At 36.8% G+C, this 24,482-nt stretch overlaps 3 protein-coding genes across 4 annotated transcripts in view; all 3 read right to left on the bottom strand.

Moving 5' to 3' along the window:
• LOC114245948 (uncharacterized) overlaps window positions 1-5,070 on the bottom strand; it is a 94,519-nt gene extending 89,449 nt beyond the window's left edge. Inside the window, exon 1 of the mRNA XM_028178278.2 lies at window positions 4,819-5,070. The gene's annotated coding sequence lies outside the window, so the exon portion shown is untranslated. The remainder of the gene's footprint in view (window positions 1-4,818) is intronic.
• A 179-nt stretch (window positions 5,071-5,249) lies between these two features.
• LOC114245868 (uncharacterized) lies at window positions 5,250-11,626 on the bottom strand. 2 transcript variants are annotated; one of them, XM_028178174.2, is made up of 4 exons: window positions 11,470-11,612; window positions 10,678-11,046; window positions 10,296-10,390; window positions 5,250-9,887 (listed from the first exon to the last, which is right to left on the bottom strand). In XM_028178174.2, exons 3-4 carry the CDS (start codon window positions 10,383-10,385, stop codon window positions 8,106-8,108), a joined length of 1,872 nt encoding a protein of 623 aa, XP_028033975.2. In that variant the 5' UTR covers window positions 10,386-10,390; window positions 10,678-11,046; window positions 11,470-11,612; the 3' UTR covers window positions 5,250-8,105. The 2 variants fall into 2 exon arrangements, with proteins under 2 accessions (XP_028033975.2, XP_028033976.2); XM_028178175.2 differs by lacking the exon at window positions 10,296-10,390 and having other exon boundaries at window positions 11,470-11,626.
• A 1,169-nt stretch (window positions 11,627-12,795) lies between these two features.
• On the bottom strand, window positions 12,796-24,018 carry Letm1 (Leucine zipper and EF-hand containing transmembrane protein 1). Its single transcript, XM_089737827.1, has 7 exons — window positions 23,860-24,018; window positions 22,315-23,534; window positions 21,786-22,056; window positions 19,055-19,202; window positions 18,073-18,346; window positions 17,186-17,362; window positions 12,796-14,772 (listed from the first exon to the last, which is right to left on the bottom strand). The coding sequence occupies exons 1-7, from the start codon at window positions 23,903-23,905 to the stop codon at window positions 14,629-14,631; spliced, it is 2,280 nt and encodes a 759-aa protein (XP_089593953.1). The 5' UTR covers window positions 23,906-24,018; the 3' UTR covers window positions 12,796-14,628.
• Window positions 24,019-24,482: the final 464 nt, after the last annotated feature.

Here is a 24,482-nt window from a genome sequence, read left to right on the forward strand (position 1 = left end):
TATCAACATCTTCGAATCTAATCTAGTCGTATATAACGATAAATAAACACATATTCTTTTAATCCATATCCATACTTGCATAGCTAACTATAATATCATAAATGAGAAAGCGTTTTTTTTTGTTTGTTTGTCCTTCTTTCACATCGAAACGAGGCAACAGAGTGACATGGTTTTTTAAAATAATAGTATTAGGTTAGGAATGTGACATTATAGGGTACCTTTTATCCTGAAAAAAATATTTAATTCCCGCGGGAAACACGTCACTTTTTCTTGACCACGCGGGCAAAGCCGTTTGTAACGGTTAGTATAATTTACACACCTATAGCCTCTGTCCGGTATTTTCTGAAAACTGAAAGCACAGTTCTCAGTCTTAAGCCATTTTCACGATCGCAAACTGTCCGAGCGACTTGCGATAAATGAAACCATTAATGAAATTATTACACGCGTTGTTCGTTACACGCTATCCGGAATCATTTATAGATCAATTGCTGAAATTCAATTAATAGTAAATCACCAGAAAATAATGTGTGTTTCGTGCATATCTGACTCCCACACGAAACGGAACAGGACCGATTTGGGCACAGTCAAATCTAAATCGTGGTTAATTTCCTAACTAACTCTATATTCATAGAACATAACGAAAGCACGTTCAGAAACAATTAAACTATAAAATGTTTCGCGTATTTCTGACGCGTTTATCTCTCTTTGTACTTACTGTAATGAAAACATAAAATTATATCTATAATTATATAAAAATATCGTTACAGAAACATATAAATAACTCTGAAATCGAAACCAGACTCAGCATTTTGAAACGAAATCCATAACGTAACAGACTTTATGGCTATTGAACACTACGATGTCTAATTTTTATCTTTTTATACCGTCCGTTCAATCCACAGATGGTGATGTCCCCGTGGGCTGTAAAGACGCCGGCACTACCGCGGTGGTCGCCGGCGGGAGGGTTCAGATAGGTGATAAATAAGCAGTTATCTCGGTACATCGGCACGCAGGTGGCGCACCGTGAGAATAACATTCTGAACAAACACCGTAGTTTCATTAGAACGCAGATTGATGTGCTATATCTATTGGCATCTATGTTTAATTCCATTTATAACTACTTCTAACGTGAATTTTTCATCTTTATCGAATCTACGTGATTACATATTACATAGTTTTACTCTAGAAAGTCTAATTAATTTCATCATCACGACATAAGAATTTATAATTTAAAATTTACTTGAAAGTTAAAATCAAACCCGCGGGTACAGAGTTAATGTACATAAGTATTTTAAATAGCATTTCAGACACCAATTACATCTCATTTCTCAACAAGCATTAATATAAAGTCATTAGCTGGTTCATTATCAACAATCAAGTGATCGAAATTGCCGGGCTCAGACTCTCTGTAACATGTTACACGCTAATTTATAACCACAAACCGATGCTTAAGCATTGATTGAAATGAAAAAAATACCTACACTAAACACAAAATAATTTTGTTGTCATGTAGGTAAATTTACATTTGTTGTACATATCCGCTGGCTATTTAACAAAATCGATTCGAAAATAAAATCATCAAAGAAATTCACTAATAGGTACCTACATTTACATTTTAGCATTTATGTATCAAAAGAGCCGACCGAAAATAAAAATACAGTTAGATAAAAAAAATATTAGAAGCATAACATCGTCGGAATTGACAAAGGGAGTAAATTGTGATGTATCCAGCTATCGTGATTCGTGAGTCATTCCCCTGTAGAGTCAGACGGTATTATCTGAAAACAATATGGCGACTGTGGCATCCGAATCGTGAGTTTTGACTTTTAATGTCTCATTTATGGCTAAGTACGTAATATTATGTAAGCAATGCGACCACAAGTAAATTATTATGTTCGAGTCAATTCGATGGCCAAGTAATAAATATACATTTGATAATTTGTTCTTTAAGTTCGTAAATGTCGACTATCTGTTCAAATGTCTTGTAGCCATTTTGGTGAATAAACGAAATTACTCTGTTAAATTCTATGAATCGGTTTGTCATGTTTTTTGAAAAAACGAGTCGGGTTTATAATTTTTTTTTCATTGCTTCCACTCTTAAAATAAGGGGTAGAAATTAAGAAATAAAACTTATTATTATTATACGAAGATTACTATAATTTTCCGTAGTAGAAACCAAAATTATTTCTAATTTGGAATTTGGAAAATAACTTCGAACAAAACTAAATTTGATAGTCGTGTGGCAAGCGACTCCAAGTCGTTTACAAGTAGCAATAACAGTAAGCCCTTTTGTGAGCAACAACAAATATACCGGCCGGCTAAAATGAACAGATAATTCCGAATCATTTACTTACAAAAGCACACATTTCATTACAAACACTAAAAACCAAGTCATAAATCACGCGGCCTCTTTACTGACGTAACCACTTAATCCTATTGGTGAAAGGATACCCTCTCGAGGTCGCAAGGAATACTTAGTAATGCCCAAAACACGAGCTTCTTGCACAAGAGGGCTTTTGTTCTCGCCGTCTTAGGTACCAAGATAACATCGAGAAGATATCGCCTGTGAAATAGATGGGCTGTTTACTTGACAAGAATAAGAATGGCTCTTACAAATTGTAGACAAGATCTTTGATCTCCTACTATTCAGATGTCAATCTACATTATAGTATTTAATAGAACATCTAAAATTGAGTACCTGTAGCATTTTGTTTCCAAATGTGTTGGATTATCCTCAATCCGTGGCCGAAAAGGCATGACGGTGATAACAATACGTTAGTACTTAGAACACCATGCGTATCAAAGATAAAAATTAGGAGGGGATGAAAATACGATGTTTAGTAGGGAACCAGGAATCTCTCACAATTGCTTAGGGTTTATGCTTGCCCTACCTATTGAACAAAAACGTACATGTGTACTTAGATATGGTTGCTTAGCGGTAAATATACGGAAGATGGTGATGTCTACAATTGCAGACACATAATATGCAATAAATTTAGATTTCAGTAACTAAGGCTCCTTGATTTGCTTTCTCTTGACTTCTGTGATTTTTAAATACAAAGAAAAATCCACAAAAAACAATTTCATTAATAATTTACTTAGATGATTGTTACCATTCGTTTTTTTTTTAATTACTACATCGACAATGAATGTCCGCAATTGGACAAAAAGGTATCCCTATATATAGACTAATTGTACAATAGTCATTAAAAATAAATTTAAGTGACAATCTCAAATAAATACAAAATTTGTTATTTATTTGCTGTTTATAACGCCAATGAAACGTGTGCAATGTATTCTTTAAAATAACGTTTATCTTTGGATTAAGGCAATGTGGGTATATCCGGTTTCTATCCATAAATAACAATCGAATCGGTATCTCAGATCTCGAATAACTTCTCATGAGGCATGTCTGTGTTTATAGCGTATAGTGGACAATGGACCAATAAAAAGACCAGTAATTATAGAACTTGGCCGTGTGATAGGAGACGACGGACTTGCGCGGCTATCGTATGATCTAGGCCTACTAATAAGCCTCATTGATTTGTGCTAGGGGCCATGCATGTCACTACTTACATCGAAGTCCTGTTTACGAAGCTGATTTAACTTAAGAACCATAGAGATTATTGTTGTAACTTCCTAATAAAAACATCGTTAACGGTATTTTGCTTAAAACACACAGATACAATAAATTTAAAGCCGAAGAAGGATTCTAGTTTAAGTATACTATTTCAAAATATTTAGGTATATCAGCACTCTGCAAATAATTACAGCGTTAAAGTTCAAATCTTTGAGTACCTACTTTAACAATAGGCTAGCTTGTATCAATTATATGAAATGAGAATAATAAATCAGCCTGTACAATATGTCGGTGAGACATATTCGAGCGAGACGTTAACAATAGTACCCAGGACACCAGCTAGTCGCCTTAGAAACGAATCTAGGTCTAGCCTTGGCAACACGTGTGACTGGATTTCAGTGTATCAGTAAGTGCTATTTGGTTACACATATGAATTAAATTTTAGCTTTAATAATCTTTTATCTAATGGTCATTCTGTCTACCACTAAACTCTTGCGTACTACTCTGTTAACTTGGATTTTGGGGCAGGGAAAAATATTGGTCGACAATAAGATATTTGGAATGCTTTTTGATATTCATCTGCTATTATTTGTCTAGCCCAAAATAATTTATTTGAATATACCTACTTTATTTCAGTAAGTACTAACCTACCCATATTAGCTGTGAAACAAATGAAAGTTATCGAAGTGCTTTTTGATAGTCTGACTAAAAGTTCTTTTTAATTACCCGTATTTAGAAAATGTCTTATTTAGGTAATCTTGTTAAATTAAACAGTACAATTCGGATTTACAGTTTAATATTGGCAGACATTTTAAAATTTTGGTATCAAGTTTAGGATGAAGGCAAAAAAGTCTAAAACCAAAAGGTGTCTAAAAGTTTCTGTAGTACCATATACGGAAACGAGGATGATGGAAGCTGCTAGGCTATACTCGCGAACATGCCGTTTTAAGATTTATAATATTTTTACAATAAAGTGATATAAACCTAACAGATCTAAAACTGATGTATTATCCATTTAATGATACAATAATGAAATCATAATTTAATCGATCTAACATTTGTAATAATGGCAAGTTTACAGTTAATTTATTCAATTTAAAGCCTGGCTACAATTAAAAATATTAACTTGAATATTATAGGTTTCGTTTGATGCGATTGTAAGCTTTATGTTTAAGTAAAGATTTTTTTTCACTGCACTTGTAGTTAAATACCTATTAAATACAAATGTAAATCCTTACCTTTCTGTTCAAAATAAAATAAACCGGTATCGCTTCACATACAATTAGGCTTGCAAGACACTTATCACAAAGTCAGTTCGTTGCACTATTCGTTTACTTTTGAAATTATTATTTGTATCTGACCGGACAGTTCACGAGTATTTTGAACGGCGTCACACTCCTTATGAAGCACCGCGTGCATTTCAATGGATGAAAGTGTAAACTGTGGTTTTTGTATGGTGTTTTCTCGTTCTCGCTGACCCAAACGAAAGAGACGCAAATATTAGGCTTGTGAGTTTGATTTAGAGTGAAGCGACTACAGCTTCGCCCACATCTTATTTTTATTATAATTTACATTTTGAAACCCCTGTCCTAGCCATTTAGGCCCTAATGTCAACTTCAACAACTCGAATAATCTAAAATAGGAAAAGGTATAAAAATAAAAAAAACAATTTGGATGTATATTTTTATTTTCATTGGTGGCAAGAACCAGAGTAGCGAGCACAACCTAATGATTAGGCAAATGGTAACTATTTTCAGGGATAACATCTAAACTAAACTTAAATGATTTATTAGCTAGTTTTACAATTTTTACAAAAGCAAAATAAGGTCCAATTACTTTAGACGAGAATTTAACAGGTACGTTTTTTGGTTTGAAATACTAAAACGCGAAATCCCTTCACTGGCTCCTACCCCGGCGATAGATTTAAATTTGAAAGACTACTCATTTCCAGTTTACAAAAATTACATATAATTTGAAATTCAAAGCAAACGTGCATGTAAACAACGTCGATCGGTTACAGGCCCACTTGTTACAGTCGTGATAGCTAAAAATCTTGTTAAACTACAGGCAAATTTTTCGTGTGCTGACTTTGCTACGTGTCCAAACTTATTTTTGTGTTAATTTTGTTTTCACAAATGAAAATTGTTTTTTTTTAATGAAGATTTCAGATACACGCAAATTTAAAATTTGATTATATTGGAATAACCTTTACATTACATACAGAAGAAAAGCTCATTTGCCACTTACTAGTAATCATGTGGCTTACAAATAAGAGAAAAAAATTTAGGGGACAACTAACTTTCATTACACTTGTCACTGATAAGGATGTCAGATTCTAAAATTACAATGATCAAGTGTATTGAATAATGCTAACTTCGTTATAAATAACCCCAATACACATTATAATTTTTGATCAAAAATTTCATCAATGTCTGATGGGCTTATTTACATCGTGTTACTTATTAAGTCTGCAATAGAATGGTGTTCCCCACCCAGATGTTAGTTTGTCCCCTCTACCAATACTAATGCAGACTTAATTTCTTGACAATTTTGTCAAAAACGTATCCTTAGATGTTTCGGATTAATGATAGTTCAAAATAGTATTTTATATTACGATTGATCGATTGCCAAACATAATATAGTACGAACTTGATTTTTTTTTGGATTTTTTAAATTTTTTCAAGATGTAATTCTTTAGCGAATATCGTTAATGCAATAAGTACAAATATAGTAAGAACTTATGACAAAAACAAAAATAATTGGATATGACATTATTTGACAAAAATGAAATATGAATTATGAGTTTAAAATATACCCAACCGCACTAATGAGAAAATGTTAGAAAACAATTAAATGGTACATAATATAATTTACCCAACACAAGAACTATTCTTCAAATGAATGTTTGAAGAATAGTTCATATGTTAAATGCAAGAAATGATTTTAAGTATATATATAAAATTAAAGAATATTACTATACATTGAATTCACCGAATATGTACTAAATAAAATACTATATACATAATATCTCAAGTGTTGCAATGAATTTTTGTATTTTTTTGTTTTTTTTTTTCATATTTGAATAATTACAAACTGAAGTAAATCACACTACAGAAAAAATATATATAAAACACGACACAAAATAAAATATGCATGTTTTTTTTTATGAAATTGCAACAATAACTATGAAAGACTTTTAAAATAAAATACAAGTGGAACGGATTAAATATCGGAAATCGACTCAAGCGAACTCTTGAGATGTCGATTTCCCACTATCAATCGACCGAAAATCGTTAGGCCCGACGTTCCGGTACATAATGAAAATATAACAAAATATAATATACACATTTTACGCTTTATATGAACTATAATAACAGTTACGGCTACATAAACTGTTACAATCCACATGATGAGCTGTAAATTATGTTACAACGTCCTTAGTCCCAGACGCGGACGGTATTTGAACAAATGAAGCGAGCAAACATCGCGATCCGGGACTCGAACGGTACAGTTCACACCGGCACTTCCTATACTGTTCAACGTCCTATTTACCACTTCTCGAAACACTAACACCTCCTACATTTACATGATGCAGCCATTCAATAAAATTACGCTGCATTAACATAAGAAACTGGACGAACCATTAAAAGGTCCGCAGCTTTCCGTAAACATATCGCGGACCGCGGACACGGCGAAGCGCATTCCTTAAGTCAACTCAAGATGTTTGATCGGTATAATAAATTTTGCTCAGCACCCCAAAATAATTATCGAAATGCTCCACAGAATGCTCTTTAATATTGCGCTGGTCAACTGAAAGTGCAGTGCGCACAACACAACCCATTTTGACTTATAGTGGAGTCAGAAATGCGCTTATTCATCTGCAGACAGATCCGTGTATAAATTTATAACTTTTTATAACACAAACAGAACAATTTTTATGAAAGAAAAAAAAATGGAATTTAGTTTGCCGAAAACCATATTGAAACATAACAAAAATAATATTAAGTGTTCTAACTAGATTTATATTAACAAATTAAAATAATCGGGACGATATTGTGAGAATAATATAAGAATCGTCCTAACATTCTAAGTGAAATGTTATCGCTTAGTTAGATTTTTGTCATTGTAATTGAAATGTAAATCCAATTTGTCAGAAAAACGGTCATTTGAAAAGTAAATTTCATAACTTCGTTAAAATAACACCAAAACATACCAAGAAAACGAAGCGAGAACATTTCACTTAAAATCCTACAATTGCATTTTTTACAAGAAATCATTAACTAAAATTAAGATACACTTTCTTCCCCTCGATATCTAAGACGGGAATTTCCGCGCCTGTCGTCACTATTCTCTCGAAAACTAAACTCGAGGCTCCTCTTTAAGCTATTCTATCGTTATTATGTCTACTTTCATGACACATATCGGACTACCGGAATCACCGCTCACAAATTTATTCTGAAAAAACGAAGGAGCGATGCGGCGAGACGAGGTGAGGCCAACTGAGGCACGGGACGGCGGGACAGCACTAGCGCGTGAGGGGCCGGTCCAGCGCCAGCGCACAGCACGCCAGGAAGCGCGCGTGCGGGTGCGTGCACGCCGGCGCACACCGCAGCGCTGCACTATGACGACGCTTACGGTCACGTGGGCTCTCTTCTGGCTCGTCCGGCTCCGGCTCGCCGGCCGCGTAGCGCGCGTGCGCCGCGCTGATGTCCGACAGGAGCTCCTCCCACTCACGAGACAGGTCGGCGTGCAGGGGAGGCGGCGGCGGCGCGGAGGGCGCGGCCCGGGCGCTACACGCAGTGCAGGCGCGCGCTTCGCCCCACACACGCTCATCGCCGCCGCGCATCTTCTTGGCTGCGGCCCCGCACTCCTCGCACTCCCACGCTGAATCGAGTAGGCGCTCCGTCTGCACAGCCGCGTTACACTGCCGCAGAGGGAATCGCAAGCGGAGACCGACTTCCTCGAGGTCGGGACATCGTTGCGCCGCTGTCAGGTTGAGCCGACCGTAGCGGATGGTGCACGCGCCACGGTACTCGAGGTACCGCTCGGCCGCCACGTACACGCCACCGCGAGGACTGCGTCGCTCCTCCACTGGGTCGAGGTCGCCGCGGATGTCGAACGTATCGCCGTCCACATAGCGTGGTGCTTCCGCGTCGGACTCGCGCCGAATGGGGCGGAAGTGCGTACGCGCCGACGTCAACAGGTCCTCCCGGGCGGCGGACTCGGACGCGCGCGCTGGGCCTGCGGGCGGCAACGGTGCGGGGGGCGGCACGGCGCGGCCCCGCCTCGGCGGAACTTCAACGAACCCGCTGGTGTCGCGGCTGTGGTTGATAGCGGTGAAAGAGCGCATGGTGTCGGCGACGGTGGCGAGTGCCTCGTAGATGTCTTCACCTTCGTAGAGTGCGAAGGAGTCAAGCTCGGCGGGTGCGGGGTCGTCGATGTGCAAGGGTCGCAGACGCTCAGTTACCGCTTCCACAGGCAGAGTCAAAGACCCACTACCGAACGTTAAATTTTCGAACGATTTTGGCAAACTTTTCTTCTCGGGTGGCGGTAAATCGGATGGGGAAGAAAGGAGGTCGTGAAAGTCGATCGGTAGGTCCTGGTATTCATCATCTGGAGTGTTTTGATCCCAGAGAGCCTCAATGCTGCGATCAAACTTCGCTTCGAACTTGGCGTAAAGCTCCTCATCGGCAGGCGAGAGTGTGCGTGGCTCCAGATCATCAGCAAGTACCCAATCAGTATCGAGGTCAAGTCCATCATCCCAATCAGGTACAGCATTATCAAGTGGTTTGTTGTTGCGGATGTCATCAGTGATGGTATTTTCACAAGTGCCATATCCCTCATCAAGAGCTATGGCACGAATAAACTCTTTGACTGGATCTTGGGTCTCCATATCCCAAACACCCTCATATGTAACCCACTCAGGCAAGCTGTCCTTACTTTCAAAAGAGCGATTGTGACCGTTGCTCCTCTTTCTGTTTCTTCTTTGTCCGTGGTAAGAGTTGCGTCGTTCTTTTCCTACAAACTTCTTATTCCTCAAGCTCCAATCCTTGGACGGAGACAATTCGCATTGCATTTTGGCTGTGACTTCAGTGACAGTCTTACGACACCAAGCAGGTGGAGGCAGATAATACTGCAAAGGTGACTCTTGCCCTTTCTTCAGAGCTGGAAATGCAGCGTAATATTGACGTACAGCCTCTGCTTGTTCTATAGAACACGTTGGCATACCTATGACAGAATCTTCGTGATCTTTTATGTCCTGGAGACTAGTACACAGCTGATCAACAATGTTTCCTAAATTGTGTTCCTGGAAAGAAAAAAAATTATGTTTTGACAAAAGTACTAATTAACAGATTGAAAAAAAAGGCTTTGTATGACAAAAGAAAAATATAATCATTTTATATTGAAAATAGTCAGGGCAAAAACGTAAGGACTACTCTAAAACTCACTTCATACACGGAATGACAATGCAAATAAGAACTAACCTTACCATAAACAATCAAACAAAGGAAGATTACTTTACTTGAAACCAGTTCGATAATTAAAGGAACACAAGTGCAATCATTTTATAGGCAATATTTTAACTTTGGAAATCACGTTAATAAAGTGTGTCCATGTAGATATAATTTTGACACAACAATCCAAATTTTTAAGAACAAATTACACGGAACATTGCCTATAAAAATTGTGAAACTGATGTACAAATGCTGTATACCTTTCTGTAAGGATTCTTATAATCGTTAAAGTTCTTCATTTTAAAAATCCCCCTGTTATGGTCACTATCCAGTGTTACTGAGCACTGCATTGCCTCTTGAGAGGGGAAAAAATAACCATTAGTCAATTGTTTCTTTATTTGATGATCATTAGCTATTTATCTCTTAATTATCTTTCCACCAGTGCTACTTATCAAATAGTGGGTATTTTGTAGCTATCTCTTGCAATATGATGTGAAAGGAAACAAATTATAATGAATTTACGTTTGGTTTTAAACAAATTTCCTTCCCATGTTAGGAATACCCAAAATACCTACATTCCAGTGTAAAGTGAGTATAGAATCGCTGGAGACATTCTACTTAGGGCTATATTGGTTTGCTCACCTGAATGCAGACTGTAGGTATCAGATGATGAAGTGTGGAGTGTGTTGAAGTGATCTTGACGTGGCAGGCCCGCAGGCTATCGCCCTGCTCTCTCTCTTGTGTTTACGCATCCTGCCCTTGATAGTGTCTGTCGTTATCAAACACCATCATCGCACATAAATCTCGTGAGTCCATTTTACTATCGCCGTGGGCCGTGTGTATAAATCGATCCTTTGTTTGTCCTTCGTTACTAATACATGCTTATATCTTTGGCCTGTTGTTTGCTAGTGTTTCGATTCTCGATATGATGCACCGTTTGACTCTTAATATTTTCGCAATCGCATTGTCACTAGCTAGTAACGAATAACGCACTTCGTGCACCCCTTACTTCTGCAAATACAAGCATTCTTTATGTACGACAGGTTACGTGTGGTATTTTCACATAAAGATCGCTGAGATTTAGGATACGCACAAAGAATTTAGGCATATAAATGCCCGCGGCCCTGTGCGCCATACTAAATGGGTCGATGTCGATGGCGCCAAAACGTCATTCGACTGAGGGTGAGATTAAAAACTATCCAAAATCTACATTTACACTAACTTTATTATATTACCAAATAAAATATCAAACCTCCAAACAAAAAACCCAACGTATTTTATCGTAGTTGTACTGAGTCATTGTAATAAAGACCACGGTACTATTGCAATTTCACAAGAAGGCGATAGTGTTACATGATGCACTTTCACTAAGTATGTGCGATTAATTTCCGAGTTGGCACATGAAATATACAACAAAAAATGGAAATTACTCACCTGTAATAATTAAAACGACGTTAGAATATCATGTTATATCAGTATACACACACCCCACATGAAAAAAACATGGCAGCCGCAACGAGTGAGTGAGAGTCAAAAAATTATTTATTTTGCGCAGCTCCGTCAAAAATTTGAATGACGTCGTCTTATAACCAATCAAATTGAGAAGATTTTCAAACACAATTCAAAATGGCCGTTCTTCGACCTGTAGTAAAGACTTTTGTAGCTTGTGATTCGACAAAATAAGCTATTGGCTAAACATTGTCATCCAATTCACAAAGTAACCAATGAGTTTTAATATGGATTGACATTCTTTGAATGCCTTAAATAGTTTTTGTCGCAATCGTTAGGCGGTAAATTTAAAATTATCTTTATGTAATGCACACGTACCTATGCTCTGAAAGTCGTATTACATACTTTTTTAATTATACTCAAAATATTTACAGTATCAATTTTATTTGATAAATAAGGTCCAAGCTTAAAGTATTAATTGTATTAATTATATATTTATTAAATTAACGAACTATGTGCTATCAATTAAATTATTTAACAGTTCTTCCACCCTGCAAACCGAATATTTAAAAAAAATCTAGTCTATAGCCTTGGAATAGTTGGCATGAGCACTTGGTTAACCAATTGGGTTAATGTAGTGTAACTCCAGATTTTTCTCTGAACGTGGTTTTTGGAATTTGAGTAAAAATATAACTGAACCTCCATTTTATTGAGAGATTATTACATTAAATCTTATATCTTTTATTCATGTCTTTGGCCTTTTACTGTGAATAATGAGCAGTATTAATCGGGTTATAACGGAGTTGTTAGTACTGAATGGCTCTAGATTTTATGCGCGCACTATTGTCCAGTCCAGACCGTGCGAAGGTCACGAGAACATACCGGCTGTAAGTGCTTTAAAGAAATGGCTCTGGAAATCTTCGTATGAAGGCTATATTCAATATTTGAATTTTATTATAACAAAGCATTTGTTATTCAAAACAGCAACCAGTGGTGGTAATTATTAAGTAAGAAAGAAAGCAATGGACATTATGATTTTGTACCACTACCTCGGGGTGCAAGACAGCGTGTGAAAACTTTTTTCTTCCACCAATCTCTCAATTTTCTAAAATCAGTGAATTAATACCTTGCATCATAGATTATACACTTAATATATTTGAGACCTTGTATGATAAAGGTATCTTCAGAGTAGGCCGTACTGAATTTCATAGATCGTTTTATTTTTATAAACGAAATGAAACCATCTAGAATTGTTGTCAGCAAGTATCGTAAAAGTATATTATGCGACCGAACTGATATAATAAAACAACATTATTTATATCGATGTTTATTATCTTAATCTTAAAGATCAACAGATTAATATCGAAGAGCAGACAATAAATAAGATACTTATCAACATGGGAATTGTGAACAAAGACTAATATATATATTTTTTATAAACAAATTTCCACCTTTGTTCTATTAAGTACCCAGTGAAATTCTTCAAAAAAATGTCACCTGTAACCTCCTTCTGCATGTAATGTCCCTTTTATAATAAAATAAATACAATCTGCTAGTTGTTTACAATTCAACTATTGTTTTACGCAGTTTTCTAAATATATCTATCTTATTTTGTCATGCCAATTATGTGACAGATGATTTCATCAACTTTGCATTAAAAGTCAAACAGTTTATGCTGACTATTTTTATACAGAAAAATAAATAATAATAAAAAAAAGTAAAATATTGATCACAGAAATGCATAAACAATTCAACATCTGGAATTAAAATGATAATAACATTATAAATATTTTTGTACGAAAGTTAAAGTTAGGGTAGCATAAAATTATCAGAGCGCAACAAAAGAATGATAATTGTCAACATAGTAACTACGCAAACTATTTACCGTTTTTTATAAACTGCGTTATTTCTATTTTGTTGGTTTTATTTAATATCCCAAAAGCGTTCATAGCCGCCACGAACTTGTGAAGTTAAATAATAAAAAATAAAAAAGCACAATTGCAAATTATTTAAATTGCATTGTAATTTACAACGAAATATAAAAAGTGGACACCACTGAGTTCAGTGGTGGCAATAGTTATTGCTCTTTCATTATTACGAATAATTCAGCTTAATAATTATTTGTTAAATTATGTTTTATATTAAAGTAGGATTTTTCAATGTTCTACGAAGTACATGCGAGGGAACAATCAGTACTCCAGAACCCAAACAACAAATATCCTCAACAGAAATACTGATTGATGAGGACACGGTATCCAGTCAATGGCCACTAGACAATGAGATGATCGAATTAACCAGTACCAGCTCGTAAATAGCTAACTACAACACATTTGCATGACCGTAGTTATTTCATTTACAAAACCACATTTGCACGGCTAGGAAACAGTCAATTATAAGCGCTACTTGATTTTAGAGACTGCTATGACATTATTAGCTATAAATTTAACAAATGTTAGTAAATTTGTTATTTTATATACAGAACAGAATATGGAAAATTTTCGGAAACGGAATTAAAATATCATCACATTTTAACATTTTTATTCTAGATCAACAGTCAATATATATTCAATTACTATAATCTGATGTAACGTGAACACGTGGCACACTGTAACGTCACATACAACGGGCTACTCGAATTACTCAAAATAAGTAACTATTGTTTTGATAATTTTTATTTTTCAAAGACTTTGTTAAAGTACTGTTAAAGATATAAACATTCAATAAAGAGAGACAATAAAGTGATAGCAAAATAAAAAAAAGGTCCTAGTTTACCATAAAACTATGGCGGACATAAAAAAATATATTCCAATATTACGGATCACACACATGAATTTATGCGATGCAACCCACCGTGAACCTCATGTGAGGTTACAGTTCTATTTGTTTCGGATTATGACCTATGTCCTATCATCCTTACATAAACGAATTAATACTACAGCTATCGGTGAAAAACATAGGCTGTTTACAATGGAGCCCTTTTAATTAAACGATGTGCCCATAGTGTCTATGGTATCACGTTGCATGTCACGCTACAAGTACCGTAACGCCACTAGCGCCATCTGTGCCAATTTACCGCGCACTAAACCGACAGGAAGGCATACCGCATATTTACACATTTCGCTAAACAAATCGATGGCCTCCTCATCAGTGGCTCTCAGGCCGTTTACTGCTCTCCTCGGTTTTCGCGATGACGTCATTCTTAGGGATATTTCCTTGTTCTCCGAATTTCTCGACTGCTTTTTTCATTTCTCTTCGCTTCTGGGCCTCCCTTATGATATCGAATAGACTCTGGAATTTTAATTAGATATACAAGTAACAAACACAGGATAAAATTGTATTAATAATAATGTTCTCAGTATTGTTCGTGATACTAATTTAAAAAAAAAAAACGTTTTTTATTATCAAAATGGCGAAACACTTGGCACTAATTATTATAGTTTTCCTAAGACTATAGTGTGCGAAATTTCGAATTATAAACAAACGAGATTGAATTTAGAACTTTCTTTTAATTTTTGTACATTCGACTAACAGTAAAACTAAAAATAATAATAAAATAATAATAATAAAAACACAGTGGTAGTTTCCGTCTGGAGCCTACGTCCTCTCTCTTCATAACTTCGCCCGATCACGATGTTCGACCAGCCCATACCGTGGGCCCCGAAGGTCAAATATTTAGGCGTCACCCTCGACAGTAGGATGACATTCCGCCCCCACATCAAGACGGTACGCGATCGTGCCGCCTTCATTCTAGGACGTCTCTACCCGATGATATGTAGGCGAAGTAAAATGTCCCTTAGAAATAAGGTGACACTCTACAAAACTTGCATACGCCCCGTCATGACCTATGCAAGTGTAGTGTTCGCTCACGCGGCCCGCATACACTTAAAATCATTTCAAATCATTCAATCCCGTTTTTGCAGGATAGCCGTCGGAGCCCCGTGGTTCGTCAGGAACGTCGACCTCCATGACGACCTGGACTTAGAGTCCATCAGTAAGTATCTGCAGTCGGCGTCCATGCGCCACTTCGATAAAGCGGCACGACACGAGAACCCTCTCATCGTGGCCGCCGGTAACTACATTCCCGATCCTGCGGACAGAATGGAAAGCAGTCGACGTCGCCCAAAACACGTCATCTCGGATCCTCCCGATTCACTAACGGTGCTTCTAGGTACTTCAAGCACCGGTCACCGTTCTCGTCGAACCCGTCGCTTGCGACGAAGGGCTCGACGAGTAAATTAACTCTCAGACACAGCCCACTGAGTTTCTCGCCGGATCTTCTCAGTGGGTCGCGTTTCCGATCCGGTGGTAGATTCTGCGAAGCACGACTCTTGCCAGGGTTCGTGTTAGCAACGTCATCAGGTTTGAGCCCCGTGAGCTCACCTACAAAAGTTAGGGTTACGCTGATATAGCCTCTCAAGGCTCTCAGCTTAGGTAGGAAAAAAAAAAAAAACTTCATAAACGCCTGAACTGAGCCACAAACGCATTAAATTGGAAGAGAAATTAATTTTTCATGAATTTGTTATAATCATTAATGGACCTTTAGTGCTTAAAGTTTCTTCACTAATATTGGTTAGAGTTTACTAAAATATATTAAAATTATGATAGTTAGGGACTCCCGGGGCTGACCCGCCCTTAAAAATCGAACTACTTGTTTGCCGGCAGGTTTAAGAACAATGATGGAGCAATCTTAAAACTCTATATTTTTAAGCTATTGCATAGCTTTTATCGCGGGCTTTGAGCGCGGCGACTGAATCAAGAAATTCCGTAACGAAAACAACCTGACACCCCACTACGCCTACTATGTAGCTCGCGTTTAACACATTCACACGTTGCGCTTGTGTAGTGTTTGTGAATAAGCGCGCGGCGTGACATCGCACTGCCACATGCACATCATGAAAAGTCTGCCCATCTCTCCCTCGCGCGGTCTAGGTTATGAGTGTGAAGGGGACAGTTAATGTTTTGCTTTTGTTAATGTTTATAAATATAGCGTGGTCTTATTTTATTGTTGATTTAATATTAAATTATTATTTTCGATTTATAATTGCATAAGTTGATAAAAAATGCTATGCAATAGCTTTACCGCGGCAGTCTCCGAGTGCCACACGTGTTTTTTTTTTTATTAAAATCAAAATTTGCTGCATATATTGCAGCCTAATTTTGTTTACGAACATTCGCAGAAGTGAACGTCGGTAGACTCCGAGCGACAGCTGGCGTGGTTACTTATAACACTAAGCATACCATAACGGGTCAATGACCTATTTTGAACTTTTGCATTGAAAATGAATATATTTTTGTTTGTGCTGTTCTTAAAATCACAGATTCGCATATGGAAAAACTGGTCAAATTTATTTGTATTTAGTAAAAAAAATTCTCTCTAAGCACCTGTCATTTTTGTACATACTTTGACATTAGCAAAATCTTCAAAATCCAAAGCCAAATTCTTATTTAAAAAACAGAGCCAAATTGTAATTTAAAAATATAATATTGGAAATGCACATATCATCGTATTGCTTTTGCATATTTGAGTTCATGACTTTTTCTTACCAATTAAGAAGTTATTATACATTTTTATTTTATTTTGTTTTATTCTGAGTAAAACTTGTCATATACCGTTATCTACCCGCTACGGTAGAAATAGGTACCAGTAAGTGTTGGTATAATTATGTAGTGTTAGTATTGTTAAAGCAAGAATGTTACTGACCTTTCCATCGGATTCACTGTTCTTGTCCTGTTCTTTGGCGGCACTGGCGGCTTTATCTAACGCCTTCTGTATCTTGCTTTCGACCTCGAGAATCTCCTCTTTGTCGAGTAGTTCGATTAACTCGGCCATCTGTTTCTCTGATAGATTCACGTTTTCGTTACCGATTATTTCGAGCATCTGTGAATTGAAAACGATACTATTAGTGAGAGCTAGGAATGGATGTTAGGACATAGCACTGATTCCTCGATTGCATTGGTCCAACGGCTGTCCCGCCCTTCAAACTATGGGCGATTTCTTCGCGATGGAAGAAGACTGGTGGTAGGACCTCTTGTGAGTCCGCACGGGTAGGTACCACCACCCTGCGTATTTCTACCGTGAAGCAGTAATGCGTTTCGGTTTGAAGGGTGGGACAGCCGTTGTAACTATACTGAGACCTTAGAACTTTTATCTCAAGTTGGGTGGCGCATTGACGTTGTGGATGTCTATGGGCTTCAGTAACCACTTAACACCAAGTGGCTGTAAGCTCGACCATCCATCTAAACAATAAATAAAAAGATCATGCCTCACTATCGATGCTCAAAATAGGTATTAGTAAGCTGCGTGCGAAAACAGGTGATGTTAGTCCAAACAATAGTAGCGTTTAAAATAGTGTTACAAAATTTTTATTTGTCGAACTTAAACTGTATGAAATGTTTCTCTATTATAGAATATAGATTAAATTAGTTCACCTGGAAAATACTGTTTGTTACCTCTCTAGTTTTATAATTCTACTGCCGCTGTGTACTAATTCCTGAGTATTAGTATTAGCAGGTAGACCTGCTTATTCTGCTTAAGTTCTTTGAAAAATTAAGTAACTGTTGACCTGTTTCCAAAGGCCAAAAAATTACCTTCAAAACATCATCAATCTTCAATTGCCCATCAAAGTCGTCGTCTAGCCTGCCCAGTACATCTTGAATTAACTTCAACTTAGCCTCATCAGGGACTTTTTGTAAGCTCTTAATGGAATGCATCAGTTCGTCGATTTGGATCAACTGTTCTTTAGCTTTCTGTGGTTCGGACTTGGTCTGTTCCAGTGTCGTCTTCAAGGCTTTCTCTTTGCTTTCAAGCTCCACCAGTGCAGCGTCAAGTTTGCTTATCATGTTATTGACAGCTCGATATAATCTGTAATCATACAGTACATTTGTTATTAAATTTGAGTTCGAAGTCAAGCACCAAACTACTGTAGAAGACTTCGAATCTTGTTTGTTGACGGATATGTCATAGCACTTAAGAAACACTATGGAAGAAAATTTTATCCTAGCTGGACGGTATTTGGCTACAAAAGATATCTGCAAATACACTGGATGCGTTTTTTTTATATTTCTTTGGTGGGTGAACGACCTGGCGGCCCACCTGATGTTAAGTGGTTACCGGAGCCCATAGACATCTACAGCGTAAATGCCGTCACCTACCCAGATATGGGTTCGAAGGTACTGCCCCGCCTTTCAAACCGAAACGCATTACTGCTTCACGGCGGAAATAGGCAGGCTGGTGGTACCTACCCATGCGGACCTACCACCAATAAAAAGCGTGTAGTGGATATAGGTAGAAGTGTGGATATAGTGGGCGATTGTAAAATGAGATGATGCGATCATCCCAAAAACTTATAACAACTAATATTCATAGAGTATTGCAGGAGCAAACCTGGATACCCAGTGTCATAATTTATGGCAGCGGTATTGTAACTCATTTTGCTGTCTCATGATCATTGACCACCCAAACTGATACCTACTCTGAAACTGGTTACTACTTAGATCTAGACAAAGATGTCGTGTCTACGTGTCGTAAAAAAAATATATTTTTTTTTCTAATAATTTTCATTCTTCGTACCTTCGTGCACCTTTCGTAAGTTTGATATCGGCCTGCTTTGTCTTGACAATCTCGTGCATCTCTTTCACATCTTCGCTGTAGTCCAACAGTTCCGTTTTTAGCTCCTGAATGCTTTCCTTCTCGAGAAGCAAGGACTTCTTCTGCTCAGCTGTAATAGATACAAAGTTAAGAGATGAAAAATGTACTATAGACATTTCTGAATTGTAAATTTTGAACAGCAATAAAAATGTTTGATGCGTACACGAGCGTAAGCGATGCCGACCTTGGCATATACACCTATCCGTGATAACAGGTCGGTCCCAGTAGAGCGTATCGTGACCATTTTCACGAACTTTTGAAGTCGTCGTGGCCTTAAGGATAAAACGTCCGGTGCATTCGTATGTAGCGATGCACCGGTGTTCGAACCCCGCAGGCGGGGGTACCAATTTTTCTAATGAAATAAGTACTCAACAAATGTTCACGATTGACTTCCACAGTTAAGGAATAACATCGTGTAAAACAAACCCGCAAAATTATAAATTGCGTGATCACTGGTGCTAGGACCTCTTGGGAGTTCGCACGGGTAGGTACCACCACCCCGCCTATTTCCGCCGTGAAGCAGTAATGCGTTTCGGTTCGATGGGTGGGGTAGCCGTTGTAATTGTACTGAGACCTTAAAACTTATATCTCGAGGTGGGTGGCGCATTTACGTTGTAGATGTCTATAGGCTCCAGTGACCACTTAAAATCAGGTGGGCTGTGAGCTCGTCCATCCATCTAAGCAATAAAAAAATAAAAAGAACTGGTTGAGGTTGGTATTGGTAATAAGGTACTGCAGATTCAAGAAAACCATGTTTCAGAGCAAGTTGTTGATGGATAATCCTAGCCACTTAGTCTATGCAAGTACTCGCCATTAGCAAAACGAGAACGCACAGAAACAATATGTCTCTCACGGACAGTGGACGGTCCCATTCTTTAGTATAATATTTCCGGTAATTAATATTATTATTAAGCTCAAACTTCAACTACTTTTATATTGCTGACTACGTTGCGAGAGTCGGCCGTTAACCGTAATATATTAATACCTTCGAAGCAGAAAATATACTTGAACACGGCCCAGTTGACCGTTAGTCATCATTACCAGTAAATATTTCTAACAGCAGGTTTAACCGTTGTCAGATAACTCTTTTGAAATTCCGTATCTCAAATATATAGGTCACGGCGAACATAGATTCACTAGCATAATATAATCAATACTGTCTAAGCAACACAAATAAATTACATTTATATAAATAAATAAATGAATCATTTATTTAAAGGGAAATAATAATCATATTGTTTTTATTACTGAGTGTTATTATAAAATTCGATAGCTTTTCGTTGCTCAACTATAAATAGAATAGATGAAAATCTGTTGATTAAAAATTAGATCAACAAACTAATGATATTTTTTGATTAACATTTACAGTTTGATCACTTTTTTTTTATTACCCACATTATAGTTTTGCAAGTTGAAAAAAACAGTTTTTAGGACCTTTCAAGTACATATTAATTACCTATTAAAGTACCTACAAACATTATAAACTCCTATCCATAGACTTGAAAAACATTAATGTTCCGTATTATATTTTTCATGGATGCCGTAATTAGCAAAAATATTTCTTGAAAACCAACCTATGTGAACTTGAACTTCCGGGTCGTTTACCTAACTATACTGCGTAATATGGAACAGAGCCAATTGTATTTAAATTTACTTTGTTGTATTTGTTAATGAACTAAATTTAGTATAATCTGTCATATAAGTCAAGATTTTTGTACAAATATATCTGAATATCTGAACAAAAATATATGAGATGTGCATATTTTTTTTATTGGCCTTGCAGGCAGACGAGCATACGGCCCACCTGATGGTGAGTGGTTACCGTCGCCCATGGACTTCAGCAATGCCAGGGGCAGAGCCAATGCGCTGCCTACCGTTTAATACTCTCCACAAGCCTCGTTTGAAGAAGGACATGTCATAAGAAGACTATCAACGAAAGTTAATGCAGTTAATAAAGCACATTATAAAGTTATGAATTTCCTGACAGATATCACGGTATGGCGATAGCGTGTTTCCTCCGCATTGTTTAATATTATTATTATATTTCCTTTTTGTATTTTTAATATGTAAAATTGTTATTGGGCATTTCAAAACAAAGGAACATATAAGAATTCATATAATAAAAGGCAAACCTGCTTTTTTTCGCTTATTCTTCTCAAATGATGGTAGGCTAAAGATATAATACATTTTTAAACTAAATGCTTATGTCATGACGAAATCTCTCAGTGATATAAGCTTGATTTGAATTTGAACACAGAAATAAGGTCAAAACAAAAACTATGTTGAAATCACAGTTATCCTTAAACGGGATTGCCAAACAGCTTCCGTTTTTCTTCCCTGCTTATTCGCTAATAGCCTAAATTTGCTAGCCCTAGAGCAGTGCTTCGCAGAATCTATGATCGGATCGGAATCGCGACCAACTGAGAAGATCTGGTGAGAAACTCAGTGGGAGACTCTCAGTGGTGGACTCAGTTTCTAATGCTCTACTAATCTGTTTGAGGTCATCCTGTGGATTGGGGCATTAAATACAATCACTAACTCAAGTGAACATTAACCGCTGGATTACCACTGATTTATTTTGTGTATAGAGAACACATAATAACTTGAAGTCCACAGAAACTAGAAAATACTATGGGATTCAATGCATTCTTACCCAATTTTTCCAAAGCGTCTTCAATAACTTCAATGTCCTTGCCAGATAAACCTTCTTCAGACTTCTGTTTGGGTGGGTCAACTGCAATCACTGGAGCTGGATCAACTAAAATTGGAGTTGACTCAGCATCAATGATGGGTGCTTTGTCTTTCAATTCCTCCTTCTCTCTCTTCTTGGCTTCAAGCAGTTGCTTCTCCCTTTCTGCCTCTTGGAGTTCTTGTTTCTCTTCCTTAATCTTCATTTCTTCAAGTCTGATTGCTTCTGCTTTGGCCTATTACAATTATAATTTTCTAATTTTAAAAATTTCAACAAATTAATTTAATTTAAAAACAATGTGTTTCATTTTCGCATTTGTTTTCTCTTTACATCGGTATACAATAAACTATATTCCATATTTACTCTAAACTTTACTCTAATATTTCATTATAATCTTTCAAATTACATTAATTGGGTTATTAGGTCTTTCTTACAAAACCTTGTTTCAATAGTATTGTAATTTTTGTTTTGAATGGTTTAATGAAAAATGTACCTTAAAATCAAGTTTGCCTTCCTTTTCTCCGATTGCAGCTTTAGTTTGTGTTGCAACATGTTCTGGCAAAGCTGAGATTGTAGCCTTCAGCTTATATGTTGTTGGTACATGCTCCGGTACCATCAGAGCTCTTGACAACAACAACAACGAAGGGGGAACCTTTTCATTCAGTGATAAATCTAACCAATTCCTCAGTTCTTTACGTAAGCGCTCTTCAGACACACCATATGCTCTCATTCCTCGTGCTCTACAAGCTTGTTGTAGTTCACTAAAGTTCAAACTATCAACACCTTCTTTAGCTATCATTTTGTCATCTGCCGCTAGTGACCTTAACTTCATTTTGAGATTAAACCTTAACATTGCACTAGTACCAATTGTAGAAACATTTAAAACTTTGCAAAGAGCAACAAGGTGTGGTCTCTGGAGAGAATCAAGGGTGATTTCATCTTCAAACAACTTTGAAAATTTCATAATCTCTTCACTTGTTGCCACATCACCTGATGTTCTTATTCTACTAAAGAAATTTGAAAACTCTTTAGCTAATTCAGAATGACGATTACTAGCTTGTGGTGCCATCTGATCTAATGTTTCTTGAAAAAACTTGGCCATTTCTAGTTTGACTTTCAAATGTTGCTTCAGTTTTGCTTCTTTTTGACTACTACTTTCAAATGTAGATGGTAACATATTGGGAAAAAGCTTTATGAATACTGGTAAAAAGAATTCTAAGAATGGAACTATTATAAATATGATGAAAGGCACCATTCTAAACAGATCACCAACTGTTGTCACTAGCAGTCTATGTTCCCTCCTAGTTAATGTATCTCCTTTTAATATTCTAAATAACAATGAAATTGATATTCTAGTTTCTATGAAAAGCAACCTGAAGCCATGGTAATAATGGCGAAGTTCATCCATAACACGTTCCTTGATACTCTTCTTTCTCTCTTCTTTTTTAGGGAGTTTTTCTTTCTCCTCTATTTCTTTTTTAATTGTAACAACAGTAGCTTCTACTTTTGAGGAAGGTTTTAATGGTTCTTTCTCAAAATAATACTGACTTGTGGAAAATTGTCTGGTAAATGTAGGATAGTACACCTGCATGCTGAGAGGTTTCTGTGTGACATCATGTTGGAGGCCTATCGGCTGTGCTGTGTAGTACGATAGTGACCTTGACAATGTTATGTATGGAAAATTTTGATACTGTCTTGTCTCCCATAATATTGCTGAAATAAAAAAATATTAACTGAAAAAGTATATAGATACCGAAAGCGGTAGATGAAGGTATTTTATAAAAAATGAACTTATTTAAAATTTCAAATAAAAAAAGTTATTGCATCAACCGTATGATAGAGGACAGTCGCTTAATTATACTTCATTAATCCAAAAAACTGTATTGGTCATTTCTCGACGAATAAACACACTTATTATCTCTTCATTACATAAAATTCAATTCTGAGTGAAGTCATAGTACAACAATAATCATACGATATTTAACAATAGGTTATGAAGTGCAGTTTCAGTAGTTTCTAAAGGGTTAAAATAACTTACTTGATTTTTTTATAAACCGGCATCGATTTAAAATTATTCTGTTCATCTTTTTTTCTTCAGTTATTCCTTATTATACCAATAATTGCAACAATTTTAACAAAAACAATGTCAACCTTTACACACCATGACAGTTAAATACACAGGTCACAGATTGAGGAATAAGCGATATAACGAATAGAGTCGATGGCAACGATCTTTCGCGATATAACGTGTACTCGTTTGGGATTCCTCAACGAAAATCTTTAGTAAAACATTTAACTATTTGTATTGCTGTAATGAAAACGCGGAGCGCTGTTTATCTCCGAAGTTTTTTTTTTATTCTTTTTATTGCTTAGATAGGTCGACGAGCTCACAGCCCACCTGGTGTTAAGTGGTTACGAAGCCGATATAGTTATATTCTAGTAAGTCCGATCGTTATCTTGTTCAGCTTCCGCTACGTGCAAAATATCGAGTTGTAAAATACAGATAGATGAAACTTCTTCATTTGTACATGTATTACCAAAATATTTTTTAAGGTAGAAGGTAATGCCGGCCACTGACATGCGCGCAAATATTCGTACATTGTACGAATGTTTGTACATTGTACGAATGTTTGCGCGCATGTGAAGGGCCGTCAAACATTC

Source organism: Bombyx mandarina, chromosome 23 (assembly GCF_030267445.1).
Source record: "Bombyx mandarina strain Sakado chromosome 23, ASM3026744v2".
Classification (NCBI taxonomy): Eukaryota; Metazoa; Arthropoda; class Insecta; order Lepidoptera; family Bombycidae; genus Bombyx; species Bombyx mandarina.